Source organism: Geotrypetes seraphini, chromosome 4, assembly GCF_902459505.1.
Source record: "Geotrypetes seraphini chromosome 4, aGeoSer1.1, whole genome shotgun sequence".
In the NCBI taxonomy this organism is placed as follows: Eukaryota; Metazoa; Chordata; class Amphibia; order Gymnophiona; family Dermophiidae; genus Geotrypetes; species Geotrypetes seraphini.
The window spans coordinates 266045687-266065353 of NC_047087.1; the positions used below are offsets into that span (position 1 = coordinate 266045687).

A 19667-nucleotide genomic window follows, 5' to 3' on the forward strand; every position below is an offset into this window, starting at 1 on the left:
TTTGCGTCGAGGGCAGGAGGGCCTGGGATCCCTCCTGCCCGTAATGTAGTGCGGGGTGGGGTTAGGGGGTCGCCGTGGCCAGGAGGGTTTGGGCTCCCTTCTGGCCCAACTACACAAAGTACGGGGAAGGCGGGTGGGGGTGTCGTGGGGGTCGGCCAGGGGGGTCGCGGGTCGGCTGGGGGACGGGCGGAGGTTCTTGGGGGGGGCGGTCGTTGGGGGGAGGGGGTTTGCGTCGAGGGCAGGAGGGCCTGGGATCCCTCCTGCCCGTAATGTAGTGCGGGGTGGGGTTAGGGGGTCGCCGTGGCCAGGAGGGTTTGGGCTCCCTCCTGGCCCGATATTGTTGGGGAGTCGGCGGTCCTTCGGGGTGAGGGTGCGAGTGGTCCTGCCGGGGGGGGGGATGTATCGGACGTCGGGGAGTCGGCCGGGCAAGAGGGCTTGGGCTCCCTCTTGCTCCGATCGTGGATGCGGGTGCGGGTGGGAGCGCGTGCGAGCGGTCGTTCGGGGTGGGGGTGCGAGCGGTCCTGCTGGGGGGGGTGAATCGGGCGTCGGGCGGGGTGGGAACTATGTTTAAAAACTTTTGTATACCGCGCTCAGGCATATAACGCGCGAGGGGTATGCGCGGTACGTAAAATCACGTATAACGCGCGCGTTATATCCGCAAAAATACGGTAAATGCTTACAAAATATGCTGAGGCTTTTTCCTTTCTTTTAAAATAATTTAGGGCTCCTTTTACAAAGCCACAATAGAGGTTTCTACCGTGGGCCGGTGAGGTTAATGCTCTGATGTTCATGCAATTCCTATGATCGTCGGAGTATTTACCCTGCCGGCCCATGGTAGAAACAACTTTGTAAAAGCCAGTGCTAATGAGAAAAATGGGTCTAAATAGTAGAGTTTTGACGTAATCCTTTATTTGTGTTTAACTCCACATCTTCAGTGTAGCGGGTTTGAGTTTTATACTGTAATTATCTATCTATATATACACACACATATAGATATAGATTGTGACCATGTGCTACAGTCATGGTCACATGCTTTTCCCATGGGGTTGTCGTTTTTCTCTTATTCACCAATTCCCTGTTGTTTTGGTATTTTACTTCCCCACCATCCATTACGTGAAGGACCGGAGACACCTAAACTCATTCAAGACTGTTTCAGAATATATAGAGATACATATACAGTATATACATATAATTTATTTTTTTTTAATAGTTTCCACCTTGCAAAACCTTTTCATTAAGTATCTCCGAGCATGGTAATTGCTCTTTACATTGGACAAATGTTGCTGTTAGACATGTGAGCAAAAGAGTTGCAGCTGCTCTTCTCATCTTCAGTTTGGTGCGTGGCTGGTGTCGCCACATGGGCCGCTATGGTGAACATTTCGCCTCCGTGGCTATTCCTGTTTAAGACAACTCTTTCAGTTGCTTGGTTGACGTTGGTCTCGCCGGCCTCCTTATCGCTACAGTGAAACATCTGAAGCAGGCATCTCTTGAACTGAAATTTGTGACACATTTAATAAAGAAGATTAATAGACATAATCGTAAGATGTGGCAAAATCAACGTGGAAGCTGAAACGAGTTCTTTCGAACCACACGTTTTGCAACGATCCAAAAAAGGGGCATCGTTGGAAACATTGGCGTTGCCCTCTTCTCTGTACTCCCATCCCTTCTCCACCCCCTACCTGCTACGCGCATGCCCCTTCCCTTCCCCCACACTTATTTAGCTTCCCTGACGCGGGCAGCATCTTCAACTTGCTGCCCGTGCCAATGTCGGCTCTTCCTCTGAGGTCACTTCCTAGTTATGGCATTCGGAAGTGACATTAGAGGGAAGCTTTGAGGTCGGTGCAAGCAGAAGGCAAAGAGCTAGAGGTACGGAGGGGGGGGGAGTGAATGTGGACGCACGGCAGGGGAGGAGCGAAAAGGAGAAGGGGCAGAGAGGAGGAGAGGTGTTGACGCCCTGGGTGGTATGCCCCTCCCCCTTTCCAAGCCACTGATTGGAAAAACCCCTAGTTCTATGTATTTCCTCATAAATGAATAGTAGGAACTAATAATATTTATAGCACTTAACATGTCTCTGTAAGGCAGCGATTCTCAACTCAGTCCTTGGGACATACTTAACCAGTCAGATTTTCAGGATACCCACAATGAAAACATGATATAAATTTACATATAACAGAGGTAGTGAATGCAAATTTTTTTTATTTTATTTTTTTATTTATCTTTATTCATTTTAAAACTTTCAATAAGTGTGATACAATATACAATCAATTTCATTTAACATCACTTAAAACTCTTACACAATTCCTTCAAAACAATTACCCTCCCTCCCCTACCATCAGTTCCTCATTCAAAGACCTTAAGTATCCCACCCTCTCCCTCCCACCCTCCCCCTGGATGTGTACAATCAGCATAGGAAAAGAAAAATATTATCAATCCTTAAAGTATTTTTTGAATGGTCCCCAAACCATCCTAAATTTCTTTAAATGCCCCTGCTGTATGGCCAGAATACGTTCCATTTTCTAAATGTAACATAAAGAATTCCACCAAAAGGTATCATTTAAACGATCGCAATTTTTCCAATTTTTCGTAATATGTTGTATGGCAATCCCTGTCATAATGAGCAAGAGTTAATTATTATTAGATGACATTTGATTCTTAATGCAAATTTATCTCACACATATTCACTGTGGATATCCTGAAAACCTGACTAGCTGTATATATTCCAAGTTGGGCGCCATTTATAGAACAGTGCATAGTGACAGTATCCACATCCAACTTTGAACGTGAGGATTTATGCACTTTCATATTTTCACGCTCAACCAGAAACATTCTTAAGACATTAGTAGGACACTGTAAAAATGTATCACAAAACAGGGTGATTTTGTGGAAAAGTGATGCAATTTGCTTTTGAGATATTTAATCAATAGTGTTTAAAAAACATAAAAAGTGCAGAAACCTTTTGAAGATCCCTCGTACCAACTGAAACCTGGGGTACATCTTTGTGCATAAATTAAGTGTGGATCCCCCGAATTCTATAATTCTGTGTTCATCTTTAGAGAATGCCCCTGACCCACCCATGCCCCCTCCTTTTCAATTGTGCGCTAAAAGGATTGGCATGCGCATCTTAATAGAATAGCGCTTAGCATGATTCACGTGCAAATCCTAATTAGGGCTAATTAATTGCAATAATTGGTTAGTTGCGCCCAATTATTGCTGATTATCAGCTCGTTACTCAAACTGCATGTGCAAATTGGGCATGCATCCAAATTTGCATGTGTAATTTCAGGCACCATATAAAGAATTTGGGGATATACACCTAAACTTATACTGCCCATGATGCAGAAAAAAAAAAGATTTCAGCTTGTAACAGATCACAAAACTGTATCTCCATTCAGTACATATGATAAATACAGACTGGCATACAATAACATACAATGATAATCCATAAATAATCAACACATATTGTACCTGTTTGTTCATAAAAACATAAATGATGGGATTATAAACTGAAGCAGTTTTGGCAAAGAAAGCTGGAATTGCTGCGAGACGGGGTTCCAGATCAATAGCAGGATAAGCAGTGACAAGAATAGAAAAGGTTGCATAAGGAGACCAACAAATGAGGAATGCAAGAATCATAATAATAACCATGCGAGTGACTTCTTTCTCTGGTTTTCTTGTGGATCTCAGTCTCCCTTGAGTGTCTGACACCTTTGAGAAATAAAAGAGAATTTGTGTCAGCGAGCTCTATAAGAAAACTTGAAAAAAAAAGAAATGGAAAGAGAACTGATTATTATTGGAAGCTGTACCCAGTGGCTTAGTGAGGGAGGTTAGTGCCCAGGGCAGTGGCACCCTGCATCGCTATGCCATAGCCCCCACTCTTCCCCGTCGCTTGAGCACCCCCCTCTTTCAACCGCTTGAGTGCCCCCGTCCTCCTGCGTACCTCTTGAAATGCTCACTGGAGCGAGCAGCATCTTCTACCTGCTGTCATGTCAACCATGGCTCCCTTCTGATGTCACATTCTGGTCCCGTGACCAAGAAGTGATGTCAGAAGGGAGACGAGGCCAGCACAAGCAGCAGGTGGAAGACACTGCTCATGATGGCAAACGTTTTAGTAGATATACGGGGGTGGGAGGAGGAAAGGTGCCCCCCCCCCGTGAAGATGACCCCTGGGTGGTCCGTGGTCCCTCTCCCCCTTACTACCACTGGCTGTACCCCAGGGCTGGTTAAGAACATTAGAAGCCCAAAGCTAAGTTTTGTCACGCTACATCCCTTGCCTCTTCTTTTCATGGTATTGAAAAAGATTACCTTGCAAACATGATTAAGATAACTAAACACACAAAGCTGCTGGTTACACCTTCCCAGCCACTTAGAGGCTCATTTTTAAAGCATTTAGACACACATAGGTAGAATAGTGTTTTTCAACCCAGTCAGGTTTTGAGGATGGCCACAATGAATATGCATAAGATAGATTTGAATAAAATGGGATAGCACATGCAAATAGATGTAGATAGATAGGTATTATTCTAACCCGTCAGCTATGCGTGACATTATTGATATCCTGTATGTAAATAATAGTGGTATGAGATTTCCTCCCCTTAGTAAAAGTCAGCAATTTGCATGGCCTGCCCCAGCATTTCCCTCCAGTCTCTCAAAAAAAATTATAAGGAGGTGGTAGCAGGGCCAGCTCAAAGGGCTATGGTGCCCCCACCTCAGTCCCAACATTTCTCTTCTCTCTACAGCCCTTAGTCCAGCATTGCTCACTCTCCTCCCTTCTTACCTCTTCCTTCTCCCATGACTCTCTAAATATTACCTTGCTTACTAGTAGCAACAGCATGCACAGCAGGCTGCTTTCAGCCAGCCCTGGGTCTTCCCTCTGATGCAATTTCCTGTCAGCAGGATGTGGCAGAAAGAAGACCCAGGGTTGGCCAAAATCCCCCTGCTGTGCATGCTGTTGCTACCAGCAAGCAAGATAATGTTTAGAGGGCCAAGGGGAAAGGAGAAGGGAGGGAGAGAGGAAAGGGAGTAATGCTGGATAGGGGGCTGGAAAGAGTAGGGTTACCAGATGTCCGGGAAAACCCAGACATTCCAGGGGCCCAGAGTGATTTCCAAAACCTGGCAATTTGTCAGAGCTTTAAGGCCCTGAGCTTGAGGCCATGTCTGGAGGGCTTCGACACATGGGTAGACGTTGACATGCACTGAGTGTGACATCATTGAGTTGACTTTCATACGTAGAGCCCCTCCAGATGCAGCACCGAGCTCAGGGAAGCAGACATGAGGTCCTGGGGGGAGGGGGCAGAGCAGGGCTGGGGACAGAAGGGGGTAGGGCCAGGTGTCCTCTTTTTTTGAAGAGGAAATCTGGTAACCCTAGGAGAGAAAAAGGGAGAAATGTTGGACCATAAGAAGAGTGGGAGAAGGTTTTGAACCAAGTGAAGCAATGGCTGTGAGCTCAGAGCTGAGAATTTTGACACCCTGTATCTCCAGTGCCCTGGGCTAGAGCCTCACTTGATCCAGTGGTTGAACCAGCCTTGGATGGCAGCCATATATTTCCAGGGAAGGCAGACTCTACCCCAACCAGAAAAGATAGGATTTTGCACTACTCCTTGTGACCCTGGGCAAGTCATAAGAACATAAGAATTGCCGCTGCTGGGTCAGACCAGTGGTCCATCCTGCCCAGCAGTCCGCTCCTGCGGTGGCCCCTAGGTCAAGACCAGTGCTCAAATGAGTCCAGTCTCGCCAGTTTAGCATGAACTTGTCCAACTTTCTCTTGAAACCCTGGAGTGTGTTTTCCCCTATAACAGACTCCAGAAGAGCGTTCTAGTTTTCTGCCACTCTCTGGGTGAAGAAGAATTTCCTTACGTTTATACGGAATCTATCCCCTTTTAACTTTAAAGAGTGTTCTCTCTTTCTCCCTACCTTGGAGAGGGTGAACAGTCTGCCTTTCTCTCAACACTTCATTACCCCAGGTACATTTGTCAGATTGTGAGCCCACCAGAACAGATAGGGATAAACACTTGGGACCTGAATGTAAATCACTTAGGTTATAAGCAGTGTATAAATACTAAAATACATAAAATTGTAATGCATACCTTTCTTAGCTTTTGCATCAATTTCCCGTAGGATAGGAAGATAACCAACAAAGGTAATATGAAACACGTTGTGAAGAATGTGATAATATAAGAATGATCTTCATAGTTTCCTGAATACCTAAATAAAACACAAATTATATAAAACCATACCTGTACACTTATTAATAATATGAAGCATTCTTTCTATTGTAGCTCTTAATGTAAACTGATATCAAAGTGCTTACTTTCATAAATATTGACAGGGTAATATAGGTTCTTCTTTCCTACTGGATGTTCGCAATTTACTAGCTTAGAGGACTAAAACCCTACCTCACCCATCATGCAATGTCCAACGTAATAGTAGCCTTGGTACTCTCAGTCTTTGACTACTGCAATGCAATCCTACTGTGCAGCCCGAAATACATGATCAGCTAGATCTAAATAGTACAAAATGCAGCAGCAAGATTTCTGCTGGGAAAATCAAGGCAGACGAGTGCCACCCTGCTACTGAAAGAGTAATATTGGCTCCCGATTAAAAACAGGGTGAAATTCAAGATCTTGTTGCTGACACACAAAATTATTCATCTCTCAGAACTGCAGTACTTAGCAGACAGACTACATAATTATACATCAGCACACGCCCTGCGCTCGAGCCAAGAACAGCCTCCATCAGAGACATCAGATACAAAAAGTTTTAGGACAAAAATGTTCTCCGTGATGGCAACAATATGATGGAACACCCTTCTGAAGGAAGTAAAACTAGAAAAGGAGGCTGGAAAGTTCAAGAAAAGGATAAAGATCATCTTTTTCATGGACTACTTTAATTAATAATGCAACAGACAGGGGGAGTAGCAACATAGAGGAAAAGCAGGCTTCATCCCACTAGAAACATGATAGGGTGAACACAGTGTACATACTCAGAACGCTAAGGATATGATAAATAAAGTACAGACAACTAGAAATAAACTCATATGAGGAAAACCATCACAAAAACACCTTAACTCTGTATTATAACACTGAAGCTCATGTATCGTAACACCATTACAGATGCTTAAGTTAACCACTATGAATTGACTCCCCATTCATTAGTAGCAGTATAGAAGCTTAAAATAAACAATAAACATTTGGATAGGCAGAATGCTGTTCTGTTCAAAGTCCAGTTCTGGGTTTTCTTCTCATGTAACCAATTTCATAATAAAGTGTTCTGACACTCTAAGGAAAACATGATTTTCACAAACCTAGTAGGTTACTGCTATACATTGAAAAATGGGATAAGTAGTAAACCCTAATGGGCCTTGTGCAGCAAAGACTTTCTCCCATTCTGTGCCTATGACAAAAATCTTGATTGAATAAGGGATTGGGACTTGTATGCTGCCTTTCTGTAGTTATACAACCACACTCAAAGCAGTTTATATACAGGTACTTCAAGCATTTCCCCTATCTGTCCTGGTGGGCTCATAATCTATCTAATATATAGTACCTGGGGTAGTGGAGGTTTGGGTGACTTGCCCAGAGTCACAAGGAGCAGTGCGGGGTTTGAATCCACAACCTACTAAACCACAAGCTCTAACCACTACACCACACTCTCCTCTAATGTTACTTAGGATTTTATTTCATATAGATATATTTTATCTATTCTTCTCTTTCAAATTCTGCCAGATTAATTGTATAACCATCTGAGACTAAGAGGGGCATTTTCAAGATGTTGGCAGCATAAGGAGACAGCTTCAGTGTTGTCAAGTGACACAATTATACCTCACTGGAATATTAAGTGGAGCCATTATCCAAATATTGCCACTGAATTTCTGCCTGTGGCTTATGGTTTATTTTGGTACTTTATATACTGCCTTTCACAAGGCAACAAAGCAGTTTACAACATCATGAAAATTTTGGAAAAAGAGAGAAAGGAACTTCATATCTATGAAAACAGAATAGTACATATATTAATCAAGCATTAAAAAAACCCAACCACACTGACTGTCACCATCTCAGTGTTGGAGGGGTGGGGGGCACTTCTTTGTGAGCATTTCTATTTAGGTACCATTAGCCTCTGCAAATCTAGCAATTATTATTATTATTATTAATAATAATAACTTTATTTTTATATACCGCCAACACCCAAAAAATTCTAGGTAGTTCATAGAAATAAAGAGGACTGGACATCCCAGTGTTGATACAAAGCACAAAGAAAAGCAGTACAATATTTCAATAGTGAAAAATACAATAAGAAACTATGACATAGTCATCAATCAAGTAACACATTTTTTGAACAAATAGGTCTTAACCAATTTTTTAAAGGTGCAATAAGATGCAGATTGTTGATACTTTTTTTCATTATCTGTACTAGTTTCTAAAGAGTTCTTACCAATTTGGCTCACAGGTTGTGCCAATTTTACTGGTGGTGTAGCTACTCCAACCCATAGTAGGTGGAATGGTCCAGACGAACGAGAAGACCCACACAAAAATAATGCCCAATGCGGAATGCTTTCCTTTCAGATGGATATTGCCCAGTGGTCTACAGATCACCATGTAACGCTCAAAAGCAAGTATCGCAAGGGACCAGAGAGCAACAATTCCTGAAAACACAAACCAGATTTGAACAAGAAAAAAAAGCAACATATTTTTGAGTTAGTTTTCACTTCAAATAATTTTAGAGTAATGCTTTCTTTCAACAATTAATCTTATTCAGCGGTGAATATTTTACAAGGCTTGGGCTTCCCTTTAATGCATTGCAAATAACAACTTCATAAATTCATTTTAATGTTGTTTTATGTTAAAAATAATTTTTTTAAGAGATCAGCACTTTTGTAAATTAAACACACACAAATTTTGTAGATTTTAGATTAATGGGAAGATATAGTATGCTTAATTGGGTTCCTGCTCAATTAAATTTCAAGTCAGCTAGCTGTCTGCAACTATTCAGTGGCACCTAAGCGGACACTGTCTCTGAAAAAGTGGAGGAGTGGCCTTGTGGTTAGAGCTGCTGCTTCAGCACCCTGAGGTTCTGGGTTCAAACTCAGTGTGACTCCCTTGTGACCCTGGGCAAGTCACTTGACCCTCCGTTGTTCCAGGTACCATATTTAGATTGCGAGCTTGCGGGGACAGATAGGGGAAATACTTACCCCCTTTTACAAAACCACAGAAGCGCAGGCTGGTGCACTGAATGCTCTGCGCTGCTCCCAACACTCATAGGAACATCAGCCTGTGCTTCCGCTTCCCCTTTTGTATAAGGGAGGGTTAGAGTACCTGATTAGGTTGTGAACTGATTGTAAACCACTCTGCTGATGGGCAGTATATCAAATACAAATTAAATTTGGAAAAGTGTCTCACACTGCCCTGGTATAATCCAGGAACTACCAAAGTGATCCAGGGATGGAGCAGATGTGGAAATATTCAGTGCCTGCATAAATAGGGTTGCCAGATTTTCCTTTCAGAAAATCCAGCCCCCCTAGCCCCACCTCCAGGACCACCTAGTTCTGCCCATCCTCCCTAACCCCCCCTCCCCTGCTGCCTGCCCTTGTCGGGCAGGTAGAAAGTCCACGCATGCGTGGCCATCACGCGATGATGTCATGCGCACGCATGTGTGTGACATCATCACATAGTGTCCATGCATGCGCGAACTTCCTCCCTGCCTGATATAGCTTTTCAAAACCCAGACAAAATACCGGGGACATGTCTGGGGAAATCTGGACGTCTGCTAACCCTATGCATAAATAACTGGGCAAGAATTGCTTAAAGAGCAGTCTTAACTTTGCCTGTAGATAAGGCACTGAATATCAACCATACCTAAAGAACTTTCAGGGAAAGGGAATGGAACTTGTATACCACCTTTTTGTGGTTTTACCACCACACTCAAAGTGGTTTTACATATAGGTACTTCAAGCATTTTCCCTATCTGTCCCAGTGGGCTCAAAATCTATCTAATGCACCTGGGGAAATGGAGGATTAAGTGACTTGCCCAAGGTCACAAGAAACAGCACAGGGTTGGAACTCACAACCCCAGGGTGCTAAGGCTGTAGCTATAACCACCACACTGCAATCTCCTCTATCAGACAGTGCCAGGGACCCTAATATTCGATACCAGCACCCAGAGATGGCCTAGCACTGAATATCCAGGTCTTATCTACCCAGCAGCAGTCTGACTATCGATCTGAATATTTTTTCTCATGTAAAAAAGAAGTTTGGGACATGCCCTGAATCAATTTTATTTCAAGCCAATCAAATTAGGCATAATACTTCATTTATATGGTACCTCTTTTTTATCACCTCCAAAAAAATGTGAAACACACCAAAAATCTTAAACGGGCTAAGATACAAGTCCAGAGAATTCCCAACTGGAACTATAAGAGAGAATTAGAGGAATCTCAAGCGCTCACAGCTAAAAGCTCAATGTATCTTAAGAGCTGATAACCATAGGGTGAGCTATCATTGATCCTTTTGGTTTCTCTCATATATATAGTTATTTATCAAATCACTCTGTGTATTCTTTTAAATATTTCTCGCAAAAAAGTTTTTTATATGTATATATGCATCTTCTTCTTATACTTTAATTGTTGGTACTTATTAAGTTGCCCTATATAAATCTTAAAGAACTTATCTTAATAGCGTAGCTTATCTTAATAGCGTAGCGTAGCTTAATAGCGTAGCTATTAAGATAAGTTCTTTAAGATTTATATAGGGCAACTTAATAAGTACCAACAATTAAAGTATAAGAAGAAGATGCATATATACATATTAAAAACTTTTTTGCGAGAAATATTTAAAAGAATACACAGAGTGATTTGATAAATAACTATATATATGAGAGAAACCAAAAGGATCAATGATAGCTCACCCTATGGTTATCAGCTCTTAAGATACATTGAGCTTTTAGCTGTGAGCGCTTGAGATTCCTCTAATTCTCTCTTATAGTTCCAGTTGGGAATTCTCTGGACTTGTATCTTTGCCCGTTTAAGATTTTTGGTGTGTTTCACCTCTTTTTTATCAAACATATCTACTAGAGTATAAATGGATATTGCTAAGATTTATGGCCATCTCTGGGAAAAGGTGACTAATGTAACAGATCCAAAATGTTGAGAATGGCCAAATTTTCATGTAATAGGTTCAAAAGTAGTCTGAAAACATTGCATTTGAACTTCTGTAACTTTTTTTCCCCACATAAACGGATGGGGTTTGTACTATTGTATTACAAATTAGATTTTGTTTCTGGTGAATTTAGTCACCTTTTCCAAGAGATGGTCACATATTGTTGGGAAGTAAAACGACTAGATTTGACCTCTTCCTGTGAATTTATGCGATAATTGTAGTCACATTCTTATCGTGATCAGATTAGTTAAGTGGTTAAAAACTATTTTTATATGTTACGTCTCATTAGATCCTTATCAAAAGTTCTAAAACCAAAAGCTTTTAATATTCTCATTCACTCATTAATTATTTCTAGTTTTGACTATTGCAACACATTATATCATGGTATAACCCCCAAAAAAATAAGAAGATTACAGATAATACAAAATACAGCAATAAAACTTATTACTAATTCAAAAAAATATGACGTCACACCACTTCTACAAACAGCACACTGGTTACCAATTACACATAGAGTAACTTTTAAAATTATATTGTTAACCTTTAAAATTCAACAATCTAATGCTCCAATATTCTTGGATCATCTCTTGATACCGTATTCTCCATTCAGGGCACTTAGATCAACAGAACAGCATTTACTGATTATCCCTTCTTTAAAAGTAATAGGGGCCAGGAGATCTGCTATTTTCTCGGTTATAGCACCCCAGCTCTTGAACAATTTACCAATTTATTACGCAATGAATCCTCTTTAGAAAAATGTAAAAATTCTTTAAAAAGTTTCTTGTTTAAGGATGCATTTGAGATATAGATAGTATAACTTACCAATCATTAAATCTCATGATCTAAAACTTAAATCTTAATTAGACCTACGCATAGGTCTCAAACTTCTCTTCCTTCTTTTCTATGCTTATCTTTGCTCTTATATCTTTTCTTGTTACCCACCAGATGTGTTTTCCCTAAATGTTTCTTCTCTTTCTTTAAAGATTGTAGTTCATCCCCCTCACCTTCTGTACCAGTTATTTATTTGTACATATATACTATGGGGCTCATAATAAAAAAATAAAAAAAGTCTAACCAAAAAGCCTGATCGTCCAAGTATCCATAATCAAAGCTGGTTTTAGACATAGAGGGAAAAGGGCGAGAGGTGGGCCGACCTACACCTAGGCGTACAGCAGGTATAACCAAAAGTTTAGGCAGGTTGTCTAGTCGGCACTTATATGTTTTGATTTAGACCTAGTCAAACAGATATAAGTGCCAAAAAAGGGGCCACTGAGCTGATCGCTGCAGCTCAGCGGCCCCACCAACCTGCCTACCGCCTACTGAAACTATCGCGGCAAGAGAAATGGCTCATCTCTCCTGCCGCGATGGTGATCGCCCACCCCTCTCCGAACCGCGGCACTTCAGGGTGAGCATCGTGGCAGGGCATCTCCCCTGCCAGCGAACCTTACCCCGAAGTGCTGCGGTTCAGGGAGGGGGTGTGATCACCATCGCGGCAGGAGAGATGAGCCAACTCTTCTGCAGCGATCAGCCCTCCCCCGTGACTCGACCTAGGCAGGAGAAAGCCCAAGCCCTCCTGCCGGCAACACCACAAACTCCCGACTACGATCGGGGCAATAGAGTGCCCAAGCCCTCTTGCCCCGGTGACAAAGCTAACCCCCAACTACAATCGGAGCAAGAGGGAGCCCAAACCCTCTTGCCCTGGTGATCCCGAACCCCCCCTTCCCCCCGCCTATTACAATGGGGCCAGGAGGGAGCCCAAGCCCTCCTGGCCACGTGACCCCCCCTACAAGATCAGGCAGGAGGGAGCCTAACCCCTCCTGCCCAGGTGAACCCCTACCCCCCACCCCCACTAAAATATGGGCAGGAGGGATCCCAGGCCCTCCTGCCCTCGATGCACCCCCCTCCCATGATCGCCCCCGAACCCCTGATCGGCCCCCACCGCTGACCCGCAAGACCCCCCCACTGACCCCTCGATCCCCCGTACCTTAAAATAGTTGGCAGGACAGACGGGTGCCAAGCCCATCCCACTGGCCAGCCATCCCTTGAATGGCTGGCCTTAGGACCTGTTTGGCCCATGCGGCTCAAACCCCGTCCACAGGTGGGGCCTGAGGCGCCTAGGCCAACCGGAATAGGCCCAGTAGCCTTAGACCCCTCCTGTAACCTCAGTGATTGAACTTTTACACCCCTCCCTCCTCCCGTTCAACAGTCCATCAAGTGATAGGCTTCTGGAACTCTACTATAATTTAAGATGAGTATTTGCTGCCATTGGCAAGCCCGGGCCTAGAATATTCTCTCTCTGCTCCAGTCTGCAACACACTCTCATGTCCAGCAGAACTAAAAGAACTAGGAGCAAGAGATCTACATAGAAACAGAGAAACATGACAGCAGATAATGGTCAAATGACCCATCCAGTCTGCCCATCCAAAGCATCCACTATATCCTCCTTTTCCTCATAGATCTCACGTGTCTGTCTCAAGCTTTCTTGAATTCAGACACAGTCTTTCTCTCCAACACATCTACTGGGAGACTATCCTACATATCTACCACTCTTTCTATACAAAAGTATTTCCTTAGATTACTCCTGAGTCTTTTACCTCTTAACTTCAACCCAAACCCTCTCACTCTGGAGTTTCCTTTAAAGTGAGACTTGTCTCATGCGTATTTATGCCACGTAGGTTTTTAAACATCTCTATCATATTTCCCCTCTCTCATGTTTTCTCCAATGTATACCTATTAAGATTTTTTAAAATTTGTCCCCGTAACCCTCATGACTTAGACCACCGACTTGTTTATATTTTTTTGAAGGTGTGGTCTCCAGAATTGTACACAATATTCTAAATGAGGTCTCACCAGTCTTATAGAGGGGCATCAATACTTCCTTTTTCTTACTGGCAATTCCTCTCCTTATGCACCTAAACACCTTTCTAGCTTTCGCTGCCACCTTTTCAACCTGTTTGGCCACCTTAAGATTATCTCATACTATCACATCCAAGTCCCACTCCTCTTTCATGCACAGAATTCTTCACCCCCTAATCTGTAATGTTCGCTTGGGGTTTTGCTGCCCAAATGCATGACCTCGCATTTCTTAGCATTAAATCTTAGCTGCCAAATTTCAGACCATTCATCAAGCTTCACTAGGTACTTTCTCATGTTATCTACACTATCAGGGATGTCTAATCTATTGCAGATTTTGATAGCATCTGTAAAGAGGCAAATCTTACCAGACAGCCCTTCAGCAATATTGTTTACAAAAAATGTTAAAAAGAACAGGCCCAAGAACTAAACCTTGAGGCACACCACTGGTAACATCCCTTTCCTCAGAGCAATCTCCATTTACCACAACCCTATTGCCTTCCACTCAACCAGTTCTTAGTCCAGTCCATCACTTTGAGACCCATATTGAGAATACTCAGTTTATTTATTAAACACCTTTGTGGAACACTGTCAAAGGCTTTGCTTAAATCTAAATACACCACATCTAAACATAGAAACATAGAAAGATGACGGCAGATAAGGGCTACAGCCCATCAAGTCTGCCCATACCATTGACCCCCTTTTAAGTCTACTGGCCCCCTTAACTCTACTGACCTGCTCTATTAAGTCTATATCCTAGCGACCCTATTCATTGGTATGACTCTCGCAGTGATCCCACATAGGTATCTAGCGCACTCTAGTCTCTCTATCCAATTCTCTGGTCACCCAGTCAAAGAAATTGATCAGTTTTGTCTGACAAAACCTGCCTCTAGTGAATCCATGTTGCTCCGGTTCCTGTAATCCTGAATATATCGATAACACTATCAAAATGCGGCTGGAGGAAGTCTCCATTGGTATATGGCTGCTGAGACCTCAGAGTAACGGTTTGATCCTTAACCCTCAAGTGGAGTGATGCTGGAAGGCATTTTGTGGGTGTTTACAAAGTTCAAAGCAAAGCTGTCCAAGTTCAACAGATGTAACATCACTTGTGAGTAAGATTGGACATTATTGTCTAGTAGCATGGAAACTATTAAATCTGATTTTACAGCATAGATTCAACAGATAATAGAGGAAGTAGAAACTAGTTAAGAAACATAGAAACATAGAACATGACGGCAGAAAAGGGCCACGGCCCATCTAGTCTGCCCACACTAATGGCTCACCCCCTAACTACCTTCATGAAGAGATCCCATATGCCAATCCCATCTTTTCTTAAAATCTGGTACGCTGCTTGCCTCAATTACCTGTTGTGGAAGCCACAGAAGTAACTGTGGCTTTGGTCAAAGATAAAACACAAATTCATAGGAAAATTGAAAAGTTGGAGATCTTTAATAGAAGACTAAGGGGGAATTTAAAAAGGGACATAACCGATTTAGTGTGTGTTAACGATTAGCACACGCTAAATGCTAAGACTTCCAAAATACTTTAGGACCTGATTACTATTCAATGTATTGTAAGCCACTTTGGGTGAATCTCTTCATGAAAAAGGAGCTAAATAAATAAATTATATTTCTATGAGTGTCTTAGCACTTAGCATACAGTAATTATTAGAAAGCACTAAATTTGTTAGTGCCCCTTGATTAATTTCCCCCTAAATCTTCATCTGCTAAAGTTTCCCACATTACGACAGGTGTCATCCTGATTGATGCCTTGAAGAAATACAGTACTTGCTTAAACTACAGAATTTTTCTCCAGAAAAATTTCCCCCTGTATACATGTGTATTATTTGTCTGGTTCCATAAATAAAGATGGAAGTGCCCTTTCGCGAAAGACCCAAGGAAGAAATCAAATAGAGAAACATCCTTTGGATTTAAATAGCAATCTTGGAAAGTTAATCAGTAGAAATCTTGGAAAAATCAACATTATTAGAATTTTACAGGTTCAATTATGAGGGGGGTGGGGGGATAATTTTATTATTATAAATTGTACAAAGTATTTGATTATATGATAGGAAAGGGTGGGAAGGGTGGGAGATAAGTACATATCAGGTGTACCATTGATGATAATTAAGTGATATATTTATTGTTAATTTGATTGATCATATTGTCCCACTTATTGTAAGTTTGAAAATGAATAAAGATTTAAAAAAAAAAAAAAATTATTAGAATCATTTGTGTTTGAGCTCTACTAGGGGCTGCTGAAAAGTTCTCAGCCCAACCAAGAAAAGAATGATGTGGAGCTATGAAACTTACAAGTTATTCCGCAATTTTCTTGACACTTGTCATTTCAATCATATGAAATGAAACAAAAAGTGTCAAGAAAAATTGTGGAATAACTTGTTCAGGGCTCCACATCGTTCTTTTCTTGGTTGGGCTGAGAACTTCAGCGGCCCCTTGCATTCTGCTGTTGTATTTTCAAAACTCACAGGAATTATTCCATGGTCAGTAGATCTGGATTTCTCCAGATGTTATTAAGGGCTCCTTTTATCAAGCAGTGGTAGAGCCTTTTACCACAGGCTGGGGAAGGTAAATGCTCTGACACTCATAGCAATGAATGAGTGCTGGAGCATTTACCTCACTGGCCCGTGGTAAAAGACTCTACTGCCGCTCGATAAAAAGAGCCCTAAATCAACACAGGAAAGATGAAAGGCTTTTTTTTTTTCAGCTATGAGACAAATTAGAGTCTTGAGGCTACCTTTCTCTTATATTATCCATGTAAATGTGTCGAATGCTATGCTTGAATTAAGTATACCACACATTTTGAAGGCTTTTTTGGACATGATGAAAATCTCTACAAGGGGATGCTAAAAAGATATCTGTCCATCCAACCAACTTCCTAAATTCTGAGTGTTATTACGCCACTGTGGCTGAAAAGAGTGCTATTTCGTTATGTGCCAATTTACAGAAGCATACCGTAATTCTGTTTTTTTAATTCACAGTGAGTGAAGAAGGTGGAAGACTCTTTTCTGCCCTCAGCTGTTATTATGTAATATTGAATGAAATAGATGGTGAATACCTGTGGAGGAGACCTAAAAGTGTTTGGGGGAGATAAAATAGAAAAACGAGAGTATTTTTGTAAGTTCATTGAGAAGGGGCACTAGCCACAAGGAGGAGAAATGGGAAAAAGAAAGGTTTAGAGCCATCTAGTAATCTCTCAGGGAAGCAGCCCAGTCGAGGAAGCAGTTTGCATCCTGGGGATTCACTTAGCCCACAGCAGATCTTTAGTTGCTGCTGGGGTGGGTTTCTACAATGGAATGGGCTTTGGGCTGCTTTAACACCTTTTTGCACAGTCTCCCCAAACCTGTCTCATGAACCCCGCAGCCAGTCAGGTTTTCAGGATATCCACAAAGAACGTGTGAGATAAACTTCTGCCTACTTGGTAATATACACATTTTTCTACTGCATAATTATTGTTAATACTCTGGGACAAGTTTGGACAGCCGTACTGTAAGAAACAGTGTGTTAAAGATGAAAGTCGTTACACACATTGTAAGTGTGCTTTAGAAAATAAGCCCCATGGTATCTTTCTCCATGGCACTTCCTTCAGAGATGAGCAGAGAAATATCACAGAGGTTCTGCATGTCTGTTAAGTCACATACCATAAAATGTGAGATATACTACAGATTCTCTTTACCAGCCCCAGCCCATCCCTTCCACCTGCAGAAACAGGGTTTTTTTGGAGATAGTTATGTAATTCAACTCATTTTAGTTTTCAGAAACGATATACTGTAAGTTTTAACAGCCGACAGAAAGGCAGAGCAGGACACTCTGCTTCATCCGTCACAATGTCACAGAGGCGCATCCATCTGCCTCCTACCACAGGCTGAATCTAGCGAGCTCCTTTTCACTGACCTTCAGCGCCAAGTAAGCCATCAAAGATCTGAAATGTTGTTGACTGCTTCTGCGTTTTGCTTCCGTTAAACAGTCTCTTTGCAAAGAGAAATCTTTCTTTTGGAAAGTGGGTTAAATCGTCTCTAGAGGAAGAGAGATCCAGCTAATTTGGTGCCAAAACTGAATATCTGCTTCTTACTGTTTAAAACATAGGGTCCATTTTACAAAGTTGCTGTAACGATGTTGCCGCAATAAATGCACCAAAGCCCATTCAATTCTTGTGGGCTTCAGTGCATTTGCCACCAGGAAATCACTACCGTGGCTTTGTAAAAGCGGCTCATAATTTGGGGGATTCTGTAAAGTTAAAAAAAAAAAGTATTGTTAAAATAGAATCTGCTTCATTTCTAAACCAAGGAAATTACTGCAACGTGACCTGAACAAAAGTCTTCACCCAGTTCACTATCAGATTAGGGTCTTTCCCTGCAGTATTTAAAGAAATTGAAAACAGTTTCATTCTTTTTTTATTTTCTACTTAAGTTTGATAACACATTGAACTTGTTATTAAAAAATATATGAAAACTGGAATTTTTCTAAAAAGAGATAACTGGAGAAATTCTCTATGTAAGAATTAATAGTGCAGGGGGAGGCATCCGTTTCAATTACACAGCCAAAGAAAACCCCAAAGTGCTATAAGCATGAAGAATAAAGTGACTCTATGAAGAAACTGCACTCACAGATTTTAATGCAGAAATGTGTTCTAATAGTTTTACATAACATATAACATAACTGTATTCTTCTATACCGCCAACAATCAAACGACTTCTAGGCGGTTTACACAGAAGAGAAGCTGGACAATCAGCAAAGTACAAAATATTAGTAGTAAAAGTACATGTTATCTGGAGTATAGACAATGTAAGATTTTTGTTATAAATAAAACTTTAGTTAAGAAATTAATTTATCAAATAGTACGGTCTTAATCTCTTTTCGAAATGTGCCATAAGACTGCATGGTTCCACTAATAAAATTATTCAACCAGGACTGTTGTTTACTTGCTTGAAATGCTAGCATCCTATCCAAAAAAGACCTGTATCTACAGCGGATGATCGTTGGATAGGCAAATAAATTGCAATTCCTGGTTATGCTTGTAGGGTTATATAGCATTTGCATTTGCAATTAATGCGTAAATAAAATTAGAAAGGAATGACAGAGCTTACCAAGGAACGTGACAGCAAATCCTTCCAGGACACAAGCCCAGGCTCCCAAGTAAAAGTATCCTTTACTATTGGTTACAAAGCTGATGCTGCCGCCTACTACTGAGACAAGAAAGTCTGCAACTGCTAGATTCACTATGATGTAATTGAGAGGTTGTCTCAGTTGCTTAAATTTAAATGTAACCAATATAACAATGAAGTTCTCCGAAGTGGAAAGCAAGGTCACCAGGAACATCAATACAGCCAGAAGCTTAAAGTTCCAGGGTTCTATTGACGCTAAGGGTCCATGGAAGGGATTCCAAGGTGTGGAGCTTTCGGGAAAAAGAGTCTCGTTGCTAGATATTCTGAATGCATCCATCCATCCTCCCTCCCTGAGAAGCTGAAGGGGGGTAATCAAGTCTCTGAGGAGTATTCTTCAAGTAAAAGAAGAGCATGCAAGTCCATTAGAAATTAACGTGAAAAAACCCCCAAAGAGAAAGAAAAGAAAAATAGAAAACAGATTTTCATCTTCAAATTCAAGTTATATGTAGGTAAAAGTAAGTTTCTGCTGGAGAACAGCTTTACAT

General features: G+C 41.6%; 1 protein-coding gene across 1 annotated transcript; it reads right to left on the reverse strand.

Annotated features, from left to right (window-relative positions):
- Positions 1 to 1264: 1264 nt before the first annotated feature.
- Positions 1265 to 19459, reverse strand: LOC117360073 (vertebrate ancient opsin-like). The gene is made up of 5 exons (XM_033943704.1): positions 19105 to 19459; positions 8428 to 8638; positions 6084 to 6201; positions 3466 to 3705; positions 1265 to 1492 (listed from the first exon to the last, which is right to left on the reverse strand). The coding sequence occupies exons 1-5, from the start codon at positions 19457 to 19459 to the stop codon at positions 1265 to 1267; spliced, it is 1152 nt and encodes a 383-aa protein (XP_033799595.1).
- Positions 19460 to 19667: the final 208 nt, after the last annotated feature.